This window comes from Trachemys scripta, chromosome 2, assembly GCF_013100865.1.
Source record: "Trachemys scripta elegans isolate TJP31775 chromosome 2, CAS_Tse_1.0, whole genome shotgun sequence".
Taxonomy (NCBI): domain Eukaryota; kingdom Metazoa; phylum Chordata; order Testudines; family Emydidae; genus Trachemys; species Trachemys scripta.
Window position 1 is genome coordinate 81,785,368 of NC_048299.1, and position 17,679 is coordinate 81,803,046.

General features: G+C 37.2%; 1 protein-coding gene across 34 annotated transcripts in view; it reads right to left on the reverse strand.

The window, feature by feature from the left end:
- CLASP2 (cytoplasmic linker associated protein 2) overlaps positions 1–17,679 on the reverse strand; it is a 277,986-nt gene that overhangs the window by 195,997 nt on the left and 64,310 nt on the right. Inside the window, exon 1 of one of the 34 annotated variants that reach the window (XM_034761068.1) lies at positions 11,133–11,273. The exons of the other annotated variants lie outside the window; for them this stretch is intronic. Within the exon in view, the coding sequence (XP_034616959.1) occupies positions 11,133–11,148 (16 nt within the window). The 5' untranslated portion in view covers positions 11,149–11,273. Of the gene's footprint in view, positions 1–11,132; positions 11,274–17,679 lie in introns of those variants that run through there. 34 annotated transcript variants of the gene reach the window in all.

Sequence of the window (17,679 nt, forward strand, 5' to 3'; positions counted from 1 at the left end):
AAGAACAGGAGTACTTGTGGCACCTTAGAGACTAACAAATTTATTAGAGCATAAGCTTTCGTGGACTACAGCCCACTTCTTCGGGCTGTAGTCCACGAAAGCTTATGCTCTAATAAATTTGTTAGTCTCTAAGGTGCCACAAGTACTCCTGTTCTTCTTTTTACTATCACTAAGGACTATCTACTATGAATCTTATCTAAGGTAAGAGAGGGCTCTGCTGATCACTCCAACTCAAGCCAAAGACGGTAGAGAAGAGACGGGGGGATGGTTGGCTGCGCACCGCTACGTATCTGCTCGGAGTGGCGCGAGATGGCTACAGCGTGTGAGACCCAACCAGGCACTGCTACCACAAATCTCCAATTACAAGCACAGGGTGTCAACACACCTAAAATGGAGCACCCACAAGGACACTCCTCGAAGAACTGATATCCACTGCTGGCCATAGCTGTTGTAGGACATAAATTAATACAAACACCTGCTTAACTTATCATCAGCTTCCTAATTATGTTTAATTCTCATATAAAGAAGAGTGTGGGAGCAAGAGAATGGTATAATTCTTGCACTGTTTTGACAATTCTAAAAACATTTCATGTATGAAAGCATTTTCTGTTGATCTGTAGAAATTACACAATTTATAACAATCCCAGTGAAGAAGAAAAAAATCACAGTGGGTTTAACAGAAGAAATATTCTATCACATCAACATAACTGAAGTCTGCGGAGTCTGAACAATATGAGGAAGATGGGAATTAGGAAGCATGTGCATGGGGGACCATAAGTAGGAAGAGAATACAAAGGAGTCGTCTCAATATAATCTTCCTGCAGTCTCTCTGTTCTCCAGCTGCATCTTCATTATCAGTTTCTCTTTCCCCTGGATAGTTTAATGAATATTTTTCCCATGGCATAGGAAAAATATTCATTAAAGTAGTTAAATGGTTCTGCCCTGTTTTGCCTTGGTCCAGTACAAGGCACTAAAGAGAGGTTACTATCCTTTTCATTTGGTGCATTAGGCATAATATCTGTCTTAGCATGGCCTACTGAAAAATCAGAACAAATATGGAGGAGGGAGTAAAAGTATGGCTTTGACTATCTACATGCTGCAGATCTGGAGTTCAATGCACATATGGATTTTTCATCCATTGTTAATTACAGGCTCTGGGAAACTGCTGATGAAATACAATGTACATTTTTCCTGAACTTCACTTTGCCATGCTCATTCTTGCTTAGAGCTCCTGAGGAAGAATGACAAATTACAATACCACTGCTGTAAATACAGTTTAACAAAGATTCTTAATCCAGTTCTTTGGGGCAACTTGACCTTGGTTGGTTTGTAATAGATTTGGTAACACACTATGGTAAATATGTTCTCTCACCTCTCTCCCACAGTATATCTTTAATAAATATGTCCCCCTCTCCTCCTCGAGTATTTCTTTAGCATATTCCAAACTACTCTGATAAACCTGGACTCAGATGTCACATAAAGATAAGCATGGCTGACACACGCCTCTTTCACCATACTTTAGTTGATTTTGATGGAATGCAGGAAAAATATGCTTTACCAGATAATCAGGGTGCAAATTTGGAGGAGTGGTTGCCACAGAATAGTCACACAGACAACAGGAATTTAGTGAGATTAAATTCAAGTGTCAGTAACAGGATCTGGCATGCTGAATCACATCTTCCTCCCAAACTCATCAGCACTTTACCAGTCCCACATGCTCATTAGCATTAGACACATCTTCTCTTCTTCCTCCTACACATCCAAGCGTCAACATTCCATCACTTTTCCCTCTATAACAATGGCAAAAATATAATCTTTCCTCTCTATTCCTACCAATGAAGTCTTTGTCCATGTCACTGCTTGAAAGTTTACCACATACCTACAACCCCAATTATTAAGCCTGGTAAAGAGTGAAACACGTGTGCTACATTCCCAAGCAACAAAAAGTTAAACCCACTGCAATTTTATGACAAAACAGTTCTTTTTTCATCACAATAGACAATACTATTACTTTCATTCGGGTCTAATCTGGGGGTTCTTTCACTCCGCACTTTCAAAATAAACACACACCCCTTGTCTCCAAATCCTTCCACAAAACATCTCTACAATCCTGCCTTTCCTCAGTCCCCAAAGCTAAAATTCCTCTTGCATCTTCTCCTCTCTTGCTTTGCCAAATGCAATCCAGCCGCAGCAACTTTATTCAGAACACTGCTAAGAATCTTTCTGACAAAACATCTCATGATAAAATCAGTTTTAATATTTACAAACACTGAGGTTCCATAAATCTTTATTTTCTTTATTATTAAAATTATAAAATGTTTTCAACAATATCTGTGCAGACAGGCTACATTTGATCTTTCACAGCCTTAATTAATAGAGTAATTAATTATGGACCATTTCAAAGGAGAAGTTAAATAAAATCAAACTCAAGTTTGCACAGGTGCTGAAAGTGTGAACTAGCATATCAATTTATGAACAAAATAAAAGCATTCCTCTAGTAACAAAATGAATGTTTTTATTTCCCTTATTTTAAAGGGATAATACAGTATGTGATTTTTTAACATACATAGCATGCAACAACAACAACAACAAAAAAAAAACAATGAACAAGCTTGAAGAGTAATCTGATTGGCAGTTTGAAGCCATGCCACAATGAATAGTCATGCACATGTTAAAAATTGTTAGTCTCCTTTGATCTATGTGGCAGATAGTTGGGAAGGGGAGATGGAAGGAAGCCAATTTATTTTTTATTTGTTTTAGTGCACTTTAAATTAGGGATGGGATCAATATTTTAATTCAGTATTGGAATACCAAAATATGAATACCATATAGAGCAGGGGTAGGCAACCTATGGCACGCATGCCAAAGGCGGCACGCGAGCTGATTTTCAGTGGCACTCACACTGCCCGGGTCCTGGCCACCAGTCCGGGGGGCTCTGCATTTTAATTTAATTTTAAATGAAGCTTCTTAAACATTTTAAAAATCCTGTTTAGTCTACATACAACAATAGTTTAGTTATATATTATAGACATAGAAAGAGACCTTCTAAAAACGTTAAAATGTATGACTGGCACGCGAAACCTTAAATCAGAGTGAATAAATCAAGACTCGGCACACCGCTTCTGAAAGGTTGCTGACCCCTGATATAGAGGGAAGGGCGTATTGCTATGGCGTTCAAGATATATTACAATATGGCTGCACCAACAGTTATGGCCTAACTTGCCATACACAAGCTGGTGTGAAAAGATGTATTGCACAGAGACTGGAAAATTCCAGTACCAGCTGCAAGAACTCAAAAACAACAACTTTGGACCACCAAAAAAATAGGATAAAACAATCTGCCTCCTTCAGCATATCACTTTCCAAAAGCTGAAGACACCTGGAAGGGAGAAGACTACAGTCCTGGGCAGGGCCGGCTCTAGGCACCAGCAAACCAAACACGTGCTTGGGGCAGCACAATTTCAGGGGCAGCATTCCAGACACTTTGGCAGTTGCGCTCCCAGAGGGTTTTTTTGTTTTTTTTTTTTTTTTTGCTTGGGGCAGCAAAAAACCTAGAGCCGGCCCTGGTCCTGAGTGGTGACCTGGGAGTCCTCCTCATGACACTAAGTACCTATCTCAGATAGACAGTTAAAGGTGTCTCTTTCTATTTTCCAGCAATTCACATTGCCTGCTAGTGCACAAGGAAAAGACTATAGTCGTGTCCATCCTTTACTCCACCTGTGTTTGCAGTGTCAACTCCTGCTGTGAACAACAACTGAGCTAAAAGCTGATGGCTGGAGAAAGATCTGGCAATAAGTAACACAGAGACCTTCTCTTGGGTAATGACCCAAATCAGTCAACTGATTACTCCCTGAAACTGGGTACCTAACTAGTAAGGAAGAGCACATGCTTGTGTTTTAAAGATTGTCAAAGAGTTACAGTGTGTAACCTTGTTTTGTAACATGTTCCAACCAAGATTGTAGCTTTGAAGCTGACAGGCTATTGTTAACTAAGATTGTAGAACACTGTACATTTGTATCATCGTTTATGGTTTCAAGCTTCCATTCAAGATCTAGGTGTATACAAATATAAGATAACACCAAGTGTGTAAGCTTTTTGAACTGCCTTCAGTCTTCGCAGTCTGTCAAATGTAGGAGTTTGTCTCTGGTAGTTAGTGTTAATCTAATCCTGGGGCTAATATAATTGGAAAATAAGTTAAAAGGTTTGACTATTATAAATCCATTGGGACGGAGACCTTGGTAAATTGGCATGTAAGTAATTAACCAAATTGTCTTGTGATCTGGCTTTGTTTTTCCTCTGTTGTGTTACCACCACCAGAGATGATGATCAGTTGGCACAAGTGAGGCCCTATTCTGAGAAACTCTTGGTCAAAAATCTAAACAAAGTCACCTTCCCCAGACAACAACTGAGTACAAGTGTTATTTTCTATTGTGGTTGTGTAATTTAATTCTGAAAACCTGAATGGTTAATATGACCAACTTTCTGCTTTTCTGTTTACTGAATCATAGACCAATACTATTTTTGTCTTCTTATATATCCCATACTATTAACTCTGTTAAGGATAAAACTTCATCTTTGTGAACATAAAACATAAAACTCTAGAACTAAATTCTTAACTGAAAAAAAGGAGTTGAGAATTGAAGTCAAAATTAAAAGACCCCTAAGAAAGGTGATATGGGTTATCAGTTAAGCAGTTGCTTAACAAAGGCTTGTTTTATACCCTATCTCTCTTACACCACTTTACATACAGGGGTTTTCAGACTAAGACCTAATCTACACTAAAAAGTTTGGCCTTATAGGTATCTGGCAAAACCCTCCAAGTGTATGTGAAGCTGATCCTGTTCCCCCCCTGCAGCCAAAAAAAAAAAAAAAAAAGTTTTTGGCCAATATAGATTATACCAGTTTGGTGAGCAAAATAAACTACACTGACTAAAGCACTTTTATACCAGTATATCTACATTTACACTAAGGCTTTTAAAAGCCAGCATAGAAATGCTGCAAAAAACCACTCACCTCTAGCTAACATTGCTATGCCAGCAAAAGTTTCTGGCCTAGAGCACACCAGTACTGGTGATTCCCACTGAAAGATGCCAAACATTTCAGGCTCTAGTTAACTACTCCCAAAGCCAGTCCCTCTTCCCAAAAAGCATCAATAGGCTAACCTTCTCTGGGTTTGTTTGTTTAAATGAATAGAAAACATTTTAAATGTGTAATTTTTTATTTTTTGTAAAGACTTTTTGGTTAACATATTGCCATCGTTTTAAAAAAAATGAAATCTAACAGACATAAGAAAACATGCCAATGGCCACAAAAATGCCACCATATGTGTTGCAAACTTGAGACTATTTAAATCATTATTTGTTCATAAATTACAAATGCCTGTTTTAGACACACACAGTTTGTTTTTTTTAAATGTGTCTAAAGAGACAAGGACTTGTTCTTCAAAGGAAGCTATTAAAGGATGGGCAATTTTTGCTGTCCCCATATCAACTTGTATGCTATTTTGTCTGGGTTTTCTGGGGAGTGGGGTGGGGGGAGGGATGTTCTATAAAAGCCATACAAAATCCTGTACTCAATCCTTTAAAGCTAAAATACTTCTAAAGTGACCACGTGGTATGTTCAGTGGAGTTTATGGCTCAGACAGGCAAAGTTGTAAAGAACTTTCATATCTAAACAAGGTATTCTAAATTGCCCTATATCAATAAGGACTAAGGGGTCTTACCATCTGATTATTTGATAACTGGGACACTGTATAATAATGGGGAGGCTTGTGAGCTACTCTTATTTCTTAGATCATAAACAACCAGCCTTGCCTATACACAGCAACTATACAGCTGGTCAGAAGTAAAGTCACTTGAAACAAGTGTCACAGAAAATCCATGCTAGTGTGTGGATGTGGGGTCTCTCTCCATAGATTTGTGAAATTTTCCGGGTTTTCTTCAAAATTTAACGTATATTCCTATCCTGAAATGTTATTAAATATCAACCGCAATTTCTTCCTCGACAGATTTGCTCCTTAGTTCTGTACAGCTAGAAAGCTATTGGAGACTGAGCTGGGCCAGACTTCTCTCATCCCATTGGGGTTCCACAAATATAACTGAGGGCAGAACATGGCTCACAGAAACACTATTGCTGTAAATTATATATGCATCAGAAATAATAGCTGTCAACTTCAGATCTCATATTGAGTTTGCAGGGTTAGCTATTAAAAATAATCAGATTATATTTTGAAAACAGAGTAAATTTGATAAGGAAGTCACTAAAAGAAACAGGAATGCCCCAAACACCATTTTTACTGTTACTTTGCACTTAAAATATAAGTTTCTAGTCATTCCAGTGGCTAAAAAGGCCTATTAAACCAGATTTACATTCTGCCTTGGTGAGACTGCACGTATACACACTAGCTCTAGGAAAAGTCTGAACTGCCCCATTTTACATAATGGGTGTTGACTTTGTTACCTCATAATAACCATTTAAAACTCAAAATTAGCTATTTCACCAATGATAATCTCTGCTAGAGGTATCTAGATGGTATGCATCAGTGTGGCTAAATTAATTGAAAAAGATGTTTCACGGGAAGAAGGTAAATTTTAAAATACAAGTATAGAGAACGATGCATCACATATATGGTGTATCGTCAATTTCCCTCCCCCCTCCCCCCCCAAAGTACTCTTGAAAGGAGGAAGATCATCTAAGAGCACTATAAACTTGCCAGGGGGAGGGGGATGGAAAGAGGTACAGGAATTACAAGGTCTCGGCAGGAAAGTTTTGAGGAAGAAAACCAAAGATGTCAGGGTTGAGGTTGTTTGTTTTTTAAAAAAGACAAGATTGAAATATATAAATTTTATTTAGAAGTTATTCAAATATATAGTTTTTGAAGGAAGTAGTTTTTCGTATGTGCTTTGGAGTTAATTTGCTTTTAAAATGCTGCAGATTTCTCCCAATTTCCAGTTGCCCTAGTTTTACATCACTCCTTACATATTGTACTAGAGAAAATAGTTAAACAGTTTCTATTATAATAAATAAAGGCTTAAAACTGTATTTTGCATGAACCATTTCCTATTCTGCTCTAATATCCTCAACTATTTTCTTAATTAAAAAGGTGAGATGCAGAGCAAAACAGATTTTTTCAAAGTTTTTGAAAATTAAAGAATTACTTGTGCTTTGAAATAAACATGGATGTTTTATGCATAGAAAGAATGCTAAATAAGGTGAGGCAGAAATTAAATTTTTTCCTCCCTATATAATTTGGCCTACATTTTCAGAAGTGACTAGTACTTTTCAATGCCCAACTAGACTCACCTTAATGTGGCCTGAATTTCAGGAGGATGAGTGTTCAAGCACAATGAAAAGGCAGACTAGAAAACTGGATAGCAGAAACAAGGATTTGCCAGAACATTTTGGAAACCTCCAGTTTGGTCAGGTTCCACTGTATTTAAAAAAAACACTCAGGAATAAGATAGATACTGACTACTCTTATATTCTAGCCCTGTCCTCTTCCCAACATTTTTAAAAGAGAGATTCCTCAGCACATGCTGTTCTGTCCCATCTGCCTCTCTCTCAACATACATACTGGCAAGTGTTCTTCTTGCTACACAACTTGTAAATTTACTCTCTGAATGAGATGGTTAAGGACTTGAGAATAGGGGGAAATTTTCCAACAAACAAAGCCATAGAATTAACTGAGGGATTTCCCCCCTCATTTTTATCCTTTTTATTTATTTAAATACAATTCCTGAGCAACTTATTGTTTCCATAGATAGGAATAAGTAGAATTTGTGATAAAGAATTAAGTGTTTAATTCACTCATCAATAAATCTTACATTTAAAACATTACATAAACACACCAAAATCAATAATTTTGAAATTGTCTAATTCCACAATATGCCCCCCCTCTCTCTGCTTTCACAGATCTAGTTTTATCTATGAATGAACTTTTATCCATATCCCAATTTTTCGGTTCAAATCTGAGCAAGGTAGCCCAGTGCCTCTGAAATGACAAAAACACCACTGCACTAATTAGCAGCCAACAATGTGTCAAAATCTTGATTAAACCTCTGAATTACAAACTAGGAAGAAGGGTGTGTACCGCCCTGCACTGATGATGTAGTACACAACAATTATATTAGCTACATCCTGAAAGCCCTAATCTGGTTACCAGCAGATAAAGACAGCTGCATTATCCTCTTCAAGGAACAGCTCACAAGAAATCCAGTGCCAAGAACAGTTCTTGACTTATTCTCCTTAGCAGTCTCAGAATCTGATTTGCAAAGCAATCATGCACCTACAATCACCTAAATATGTGAAATGCCTTCAGAAATAAGACACAATGTTGTCATCATGTTGGCACGCATTCCATACAGTGAAAATTGGAACATTTATGTTGTTTGAGATATACTGTAATTTTTTTTTAGATTTGCATTCAAACAAAAACACTGGAGAGCTTGAGACAACTGACTTGAAAGTAAATAAAAACCCCTAATTCTCCCCCACATTCATTATGGTGATTAGAACTGTAAATGTAAATAAAATTATAGCTCAAAATTTAGTAACCAAATATTTTAATATACCTTTCAGTTTGTATTCTGGAGAAAACTGCATAATTGCAAAAAACCTACTACAATAAGCCACACTGCCCACCAAAAACTCATTTCTGAAATACCAGTATCCCCACATAAAATTTGTAAGCTAAGTACCTTATCTTTACAATGTATCTATAGCTGAACTTTTATATCAGATATCGCTGGGTTTGCTTTTAATCAAATTTGAAGCTGATTCAACAGTACAGATTCAGGATAGTGATTTAATAACTGTCCTCTGTATTTGTATAACATTTTCCAGAATTTTAGCATAGGTCTTCACAAATTGCAAATAAACAAAATCAATATGCCTACTGACTTAATGAAATATATTTCCTTCTCTTTGTTACAAAAGAAAAAAAGTTAATATTCTGTAGCATGAGGATTTAAAACCAGGATTACATATAGTTTCTATTAGCCTTTAGGCACAGGTTATCTAGAACACACAAAACCAACATGGCAAAATCTACATTTAAATTATTAAAAGGGATCAAGTTTACTGCACAGTTATGTTTTCTTTATCCTAATCATTCCACTGTGCAATATCAGAAGACGGAATTCCTCATAAATGTATGAAGCAGTAGATTTAAGCAAGACAAACTGCTACATAATCATCCTACACATTGTTAATTGTATCTGACATTATTGCTCAAAGCTCCTACACAGAATGTCAGCTGTCTGCTTGAACAGTACTTCGTTCTTGGTTCTTGTGTTAATGACGAATGAATTTATACAGAGAAGAACTCCACAGCCACCCCCAACTCTGTCAACCTGCATTCATCACAGAGCTAAAAAATTCTTTAGCCTTGTTGAGGGAATATGCTTATTTGTTAACATGCTCCAGCTTGTTCCCCTGAACTGTAAGTTACCACAAACCATTTTTAGAATATGAATGAAAGATATCTTACATGAAAAACAAATATAATTAAAGGTACGTCACATAAAAACCTGAGTGAAACTGTTTACAATCTGTTGAGTTCCATAAATAAATCCATGATCTTTTTCTGAGGAAAATAATGGAGCTTGCCGGTGTTACAGAAAAGAAGTAAAACAGCAGTGTTTACAGGTCAAAAACAATTTGCATCAATGGTGGGGGGGGGGGAGGAAGTGTCCCTCATGCTCAAGAAAAAAATAAATTTAACAAGTGTAACTGGAATAGTTTTTCTTTTATGTCAATAATAGACAATATTTCTAGAAATATAATACAGCAATTTTAACGGCTATTCTGATTGCAATACTTTACAGCTACTAGCTGAAAGGGTGAATATCAAAAAGCTCAAGTCCTAAAGAAAACTTTCAGGGTGACTTAGAAAAGGAGAACATCTCTTTCAAGATTCCCATGTAGACGTTTTAGCAAGATTAAAGTATAAGCTTGTCTTCTAAGATGATTTTTTAAAAGTATATATATGCATGTTCACACACAGAACCACATAAAATATTTAAATTAAATTAAAATTAATTAAATTTTAAGTATTGAGATTTAAAAATTTATTGTAAGTCAGATGAGTCTTTTGAAAGTCTGCCTGAACAATCAGAAGGTGGTTACCAAGGCTATCCAGTTATACAATCACCTTAGGAAAAATTGCAAAAGTAAACAAAGCCAAGCTATGCCACATTTTTATCCACATGCACTATATCTAATCAAAGCATAACCAACCTATTTCATTTGTCTTGTAATTCTGGACCATTCATATTGGTTTATGTAACAATGCAATTATAGCTCAAGAAAATACAACAACATGCCACTTATTTCCTGTATTTATATTTTAGCTCTAAAAGTAAACCTTTTACTAATACCCTAAAATATTGGTTAGATTATGTATTTTTCTTTTTTTTTTTAATTTTTTTTTTAAACACACTATATTCACCAGATGTTACCCAGTTCTGTTAAGATAAACACTTAGATAATAGCATTTTTTCTATTTGTTGGACAGAAGTGCCAATACAAAATGCACATGGGAAACATTTAACCCATGTAAAATAACTATTCCAATTACAGAAAATGCCACAAAAGTCCAAAGACCTGATTTTAAAATAAAAAAGTTTACCAAAATATTTTATTAAGGTTAATATTTTTAGTGTCTAAAGAAACCCTTTAGGTGTTTGTATTATCCTTGCATAATGGGACTTCAGCTGATGCTAAGCACCTCAGGATAAGATGTCAACCTGAATACTGAAGACTTTGCTGCACTTAGTATGGTCAAACCTTGCTTCAAAAGAATCGGTCTTTGCTCCAGAAGCTGTCTTCTCACTATAAAGCATTTGGATATTTCCCCATCATTTACATACACATGACACATCCTCTTCAGCCACATTCCCCACGACCACCACACAAAATAATGACAGACTTAAGTATCTGGCTTGCAAATCAAATTGCTATTCTCTATTATATCAGTTTAAATACACTACAAATGGCAAAGCTACAAAAAACAATTAGTCCACAGAAAACATGCATTAATATTTGTCCAAAATATTTTAAAGATTAAAAGATGGTTTCAGCCAAAACAAACGTACACAAAAAATGGATATGTACAACCATAAAATCTTACTCACCATCCCCAACAGCCATTATACAATTTAGATGCTACTGGGAGCTTTCTGAATGAACCAACAGATCAAGTAACAGCAACTATATGAGTGACTGTATGTGCCTGCGCCACCCTCAATCCAGTGCAGCATGAAGACAGAGTACTGTGTGACCCTGTCAGATCTGCAGTTCTATGCTGCAATAGCCAACAGCTGCTACACCATTTCAAAATACAAGTCCTACCTCTTGCAGAAAACTGCTTTCAATCTAGCATATCCAGTATCATTCTATCTTAAACAGTAATGGTGCACATACTGGTAGATTTCAGTTCTTTTTTTCCTCCTCTTTACAAGGGTCTGGCCTGTTTTTTATTTAAATAAATCTCTCATAGCCAATGAACGTTGTCCCATAGAAAGCATTTAATGCAATCATCAAAACACAAGGCATGTGTTCAGTAATCACTTTCTGCATCTACTCCCTAAAGATGCCTTTGCAATCAGTGACCATCACATGATCTGATGGATTATCTGATTTACATCTTTTAAAAGGGATTCTTATCCCTTTATAATTATCCTTTACTATTTACAAATAGAAAACAAGAAGCACACAAATAATAATATTCCAAATCTTCTCGATTAACCTCTTATTGTCTAAAAAAGATTTCTGATTGCTGTAAACAAATCACGTCAAAGGCAGTCTGTCAAAGGCTTTTCTGTGTGCACAAAGCTGTGTCACATTAAGCAAGAATTGCTTCTGGTGGAGACAGAGACAGAAATTCAATTAACTTTGCAGCTGCAGAGAGTCTGTAATATACCTTTTGTCAAAAAGAAACAACAGTTATTTTCCAGTCCCAAAAAGACAGACAAGTGCTTCCTAGCAGAAAAGATCAAAAATGTATACAAATCTGCCTCCATGCAGAAAAAATATAGCTATTTGTTTCCTTATTTACAAGAACGCCACTTCATACTACTCAACTACATACAAAGAAAAAACAATCAGATTTACACATAAAATTTGTGCCCCAAAAAAGTGATACAAGGATCTTCTAATTTGATATGGAAGTCCCTTTATTAAAATAGGCATTTTTAAGAAGACAACTTGCAAACTTTTCTTAAAAAAAAAAAAAAGGGCTTTAAGAGATAGATGCACAATAATCTAATTATTTGGGACATTCAAATCTACTTGAAACTTAAGAAAATCTTTCCCTTTCTTTTCAAATGAGACCTGCAACAAATCACTCATTCCCACTTGATGCATATAGACTGCGACGGTGTCACATCTACAGAAGAAGTCTGCTGGAAAACTAAGCTATTTCCACTTATTTTCCTTAGTTATTTTTAACATTCTTACATTCCATATTACATAATATAAGAATACAGGTATAAAGAGTGGAATAGTGTAAAAAAGACATAAATGTGTAAATAGTTAAAGGTACATGATCTAGATTTATTTATTTTTAAAACTGACCCCAACAACACCCAATTTGTTTCCTATGGCCTAGGTAGACACCCCTAAAAGAAGAGGTGCTTCAAGTGCAAAATGCATTTAACTATGGAATAATTTTAAATATCTCAAATAAGAAGGCAGGGGCACTCATTTGCTGAGGACAGTTCTGAGCAATTTTAATTAAAATTATATCAGTGAGAGGTGCAGGTGTTCAGCAACTCTGGGAAAAAAAAAAAATTCAGGCCAAGGTTTTTTTTTATATTTTGTCACAGGGTTATATTTCCCTGTCTCAGCCAATGTCTTGCTGATCAATAGTTTTTTATGCCTAAAACTATTAGCTAGCTAGGACAACAATGAAAACTAAAAATCACATGACTACCTCTTGGCCACTTGGATTGTGTTTGCTAGTCATAAAATGAATGTAATAATTTATACCTCACATATAGCCATGACATTCTCAACAAATGCCCATATTTCCCAAACCTTTATATAAATGTATTTTGTACCACATTTGGGAGCTTTGCCAATATCAATTACATCAATGCTTCCACAGCAACTATACTTACAGGGAGACAATAGCTGAGAGAAATTTAAAGGAAAACATTAAAAATAAACAAAATAAGTGGCAAAGCAAATATTTTTGTGATGTGGGATACTATGAAGTTTTTACTGTCACTTGCTTGGAAAGACCTTCATCCATAGCCTCTCCACTCATAATATCTGTCCTAAAATTGTGATACAAAAAGCTTTAACACACCACCTCATACTATCACATTTTATTTTTTAAAAATGGGCATTATGAGTGGAGACATGCTATTAAGTGGGATAACTGCAAAGATTGCGTCTAGACAGCCAATTCAGATTACCCTCAAATCATTTCACCCACTGAAGAGGAGGGGAAAAAAAACCCAACTTAATGTTCTCTATTCTAATTACTTTTACTTTAATTCCCTCTTCCCAACATTTACAATCCTGTAGACTAGAAGTCTGTCAGATCCTCAAAGAAATCATATTTACAAACCTCAGCCAGCAGAACAAGCGTTCTAACAGCTCTAGTGTGGCTGCCACTCCTGTTTCCATGGAAATGGTCATTTATTTGCTGAAAATGGGGAGGTGCTTTAAATCACCTTCTCCAGCTTGCAGGGATACAACATTGATTTCCATGGGAATTAAGGAGAGTAAAAGCTGGCAGTAAACCTATGAGTTGGTATAACTGGCATGAATTTATACCACCATAGTATTAAGCACAAAACTGCAATATTAATACTACAAATGTAAACAAAAAACCCAAATCACAAAGGTAAAGCTTTTCATAGTAGCTAATTCATCCGTGTTATACTTGCTGGAGAAAAGACGCCTGCTTCTATCACCTACCAAATAGCTGACTGACAGAAGATAGGAAAGAAACCACTAAGTGATTGCAGTACTACTAGAGGCACAGCCAAGAAAAGAAAAGCTCAGTTGAAGACAGAATGAATGGTACAACATCCGTTAAGGTTGGAGACAAGTAGGATCAAGACCCTTAATCAAAGCAAAAACACTATATATCCCTGCCTCGGCTTTCTTGCTAGTCTATGTAAGACCTTCCATTCTTCCCTTCGCTTTTGAGACTCCATTCTTTTACCCCAATTATTGCTCCTTCAGTGCCCATTTCAGTGGGTCCTCCTCAGCGCTTTCACCTCACATGAGGATCCCACAGAATTCTGTCCATGGTCCACTCCTCTTCTCCCACTACATCCTTTCCCTTAGTGATTTCACCTCTTCACATGTCTGATTGTTGCCTTTACATCATTAAACTTGTCACCATCCTCCTATCTCTCGCTGTCCAAAATCCCCTATCTTAAGCTTCTATATAATTATTCTGAATCTTAGCATCAATTTAAAGTTGACAAAATCAGAACCATCCTTGAAGTAGAAAAGGTGTGGATTGAAATTATATAGTTATTCAGTGCAAGTCTGTGTATGAACACTTATTCTGGAATCAGAGTGGCTAGTATCAACACAGAGACTTGTACTGAAATAACTACATAATTTCAATTCACCCCTTTTGTTATTCCGATGCAAATTTTTGTGAAGACCAGGCCTGAGATTACTTTTTTAGGATAGCATTTGGGTTAGGGTAGTTGAAACTGATGCCATCAGATTTTTGCTTTGTTTTTTGTTCTGTTTTTTGGAAGGATGAGGAAACCACGTGATCAGGCAGGAGATGAAAGAGTTCACCTCCACAGCAAAATTATTTTATGTCAGCTCTAACTCTGTTTCTTCTCATTCAATGCAACAGAGATGTTATTTGGTATTAACACAGCCCATAAGGTTTTAAAAGGGAAAAAAGACTGAGGTTATTTATTTTGTTTGTTTATGGTTTGATAAAGGAGGCCTGTAACATCTTTGGAAAAAAAGTTCAGAGGTTCTTAAAGCAAATTTAATTCTACTTTGTTTTTCCCAAGAAAAGTCCACAGGCAACTAGGGTTTTGAATTAAAATTAACTGATTGCCAATTAGGTCAAGTTAGCTAACACGTCTGTACATATTAGTTTAGATACCGTACAAACATTTGTGGTTCATCTTCATGCCTAACTCAACTTAAATGGCAATTAATTAACTTGAATTAAACTGTAGTGAAGACAAACTCCAAGAGAAATAAAAAGTTCTAAAAAAATCAAACAACAACATGGAATTAAATCTGGAAGTGATTTTTATTCAGATTGTTTTAACCTCGTATTTTATTTTAAAAATTTTGTTCAATAGGTATTAACTGAAATAACCTTCAGCCAACTGTTAAGGCATTTGATTAAAGAATCAAAGATTCTTCCCTTAAGTTAAGTCAGGGCCTCTCAGACTTTTGTACAGGTGACCCCCCCCTTTTCATACAGCAAGCCTCTGAGTGCAGCCCCCCCTCATATATTAAAAACACTAATATATTTAACACCATTATAAATGCTGGAGGCAAAGCGGGGTTTGGAATGGAGGCTGTCGGCTCGTGACCCCCTCCATGTAATAACCTTGTGACCCCCTGAGGGGTCCTGACCCCCAGTTTGCAAACCCCTGAGTTAAGTCAATGTTCCCAAGCCACATCTTTGGGCCCTGTAAGAGAAACCTCCAGCAAAATAGGAAACATTACATTTATCTGTAGAAATGCTAAGTATGTAGAAGCTCTGTGGGCTCCCCCCACACCCTCTCTTTTTAAATCCCAAAAGAATAAAAACCCTTTCAGATCTTTTTAATATATCAAATAGGAAAACAAAGCACAAAACCATTTTCCCTCCATCAGTGTCACTCCAAATGCATATGGAAATTAGGATCTGTCCTCTAACCAGCCATGTTTGGCAAAGATACTAAAAGGTGCTGGCAATGCTGCTACAGGAAGCAGTACAATAAATTTCAATCTGGACGCAAAATGTAAAAAGCATAGACTGCCCTTGTCAAAATCACAATCAATCTGCCTTCCATGACAGAAAGGGGAAGCTTTTTTTTAATTTCTTATTTTTGATGTTGGACTTTTTTTTTTTTTTTTTTTTTAAATAAATCAGAGTACTGAAAACCCTTAAACTAAGAAGAAAACATTAAGGTATGACCAGAAATATGCTGAAGTACATATTTAATGCAGAGATTTTGCCTCCATGATGAACGAGTTGAAAGGAATAATAATAATTTGCACTCATATAGCACTTGTCATCCATAGGATTTCAAAATCCTTCACCAAGGTGCATAAGCATTAAAAAACAGTTACTTACCTTCTCGTAACTGTTGTTTTTCGAGATGTGTTGTTCATGTACATTCCAATTAGGTATGCACGCTCCACGTGCACAGCAGCCAGAAAGTTTTCCCCCTAGCAGTAGCCGTCGGCTCAGGCACCCCCTGGGGTAGCACCTTTATGGTGCTGGATATAGGGCCCTACCAACCCGCCATCCCCTCGGTTCCTTCTTCCCGGCTGCTCTGACAGAATGGACGTGAACACCACATCTTGAAGAACAACTGTTACGAGAAGGTAAGTAACCTTTTTTTTTCGAGTGCTTGTTCATGTCTATTCCAATTAGGTGATTACCAAGCCCAAGTTTGGAGGCTGCGTCAGAGCTCAAAGATTCGCTGACTGTAACACTGATCTACCAAAGGCTGCATTGTCTCTGGCCTGCTGGTAATAGCGTAATGCAAGGTAAAGGTATGCACTGATGACCACGTCGCAGCTCTGCATATTTCCTGCGTCAGAACATGGGCCAGGAACACCGCTGATGATGCTTGCGGCCCTTGTGGCGAGTGCTGTAAGCAGGTACCTTTGCCAGGTCATAGCATGCCTGGATGCAGGACATGATCCAAGAAGAGATCCTTTGGGAGGAGACTGAAAGCTCCTTCATTCTGTCTGTTACTGTGATAAACAGCTGAATGGATTTCCGGAACAGTTTCGTTCGCTCGATGTAGAAGGCTAAAGCCCGGCAAGCATCCAATAAGTGAAGTTTTTGCTCCCTGCTGCTTGAATGCAGCTTATAGATAACTGGTAGAAAGATGTCCTGGCTAATGTGGAACTGGGAGATGACCTTGGAGAGGAATGTCGGATGAGGTCTGAGCTGAACATTGTCCTTATAGAGCATCATGTACAGAAGCTCAGAAGTTAGTGCCTTGAGCTCCAATACTCTGCTGGCTGATGTTATTGCTACCAGGAATGCCAACTTGTATGAGGGATACAACAAGGAACATAGCGCCAGGGTGAGGGTAGAATCTGTCGAGACCCTTTAGGAAATGACTCACCATCGGGTTGGCAAAGTCTGACCGACCCTGCACGCCTGGTTGGAAGGTCAAGATAGCGTCCACCTTTAATGACGACAGGGTAAGCCCTTGCTGTTGAGGTGGAGAAGGTAGTCCAATATGACAGGTATGAATGCTAGAGTTGGAGATGGAAGGTATTGTGAAGACCAAATTGAGAATCTCTTCCACTTGGCCAGGTACGTATCCCTCGTGGAAGGTTTCCTACTACCAAGGAGGACTTGTTTGACAGGATCCGAACACGCGAGCTCCATCAGATTCAGCAATGAAGCTTCCACGCCGTTAGGTGTAGCAATTCGAGGTTCAGGCACTTGAGACGGCCAGGATCCTAAGTTATCAAGTCCAGGAAGAACAGTAAGTTGATTGGGGC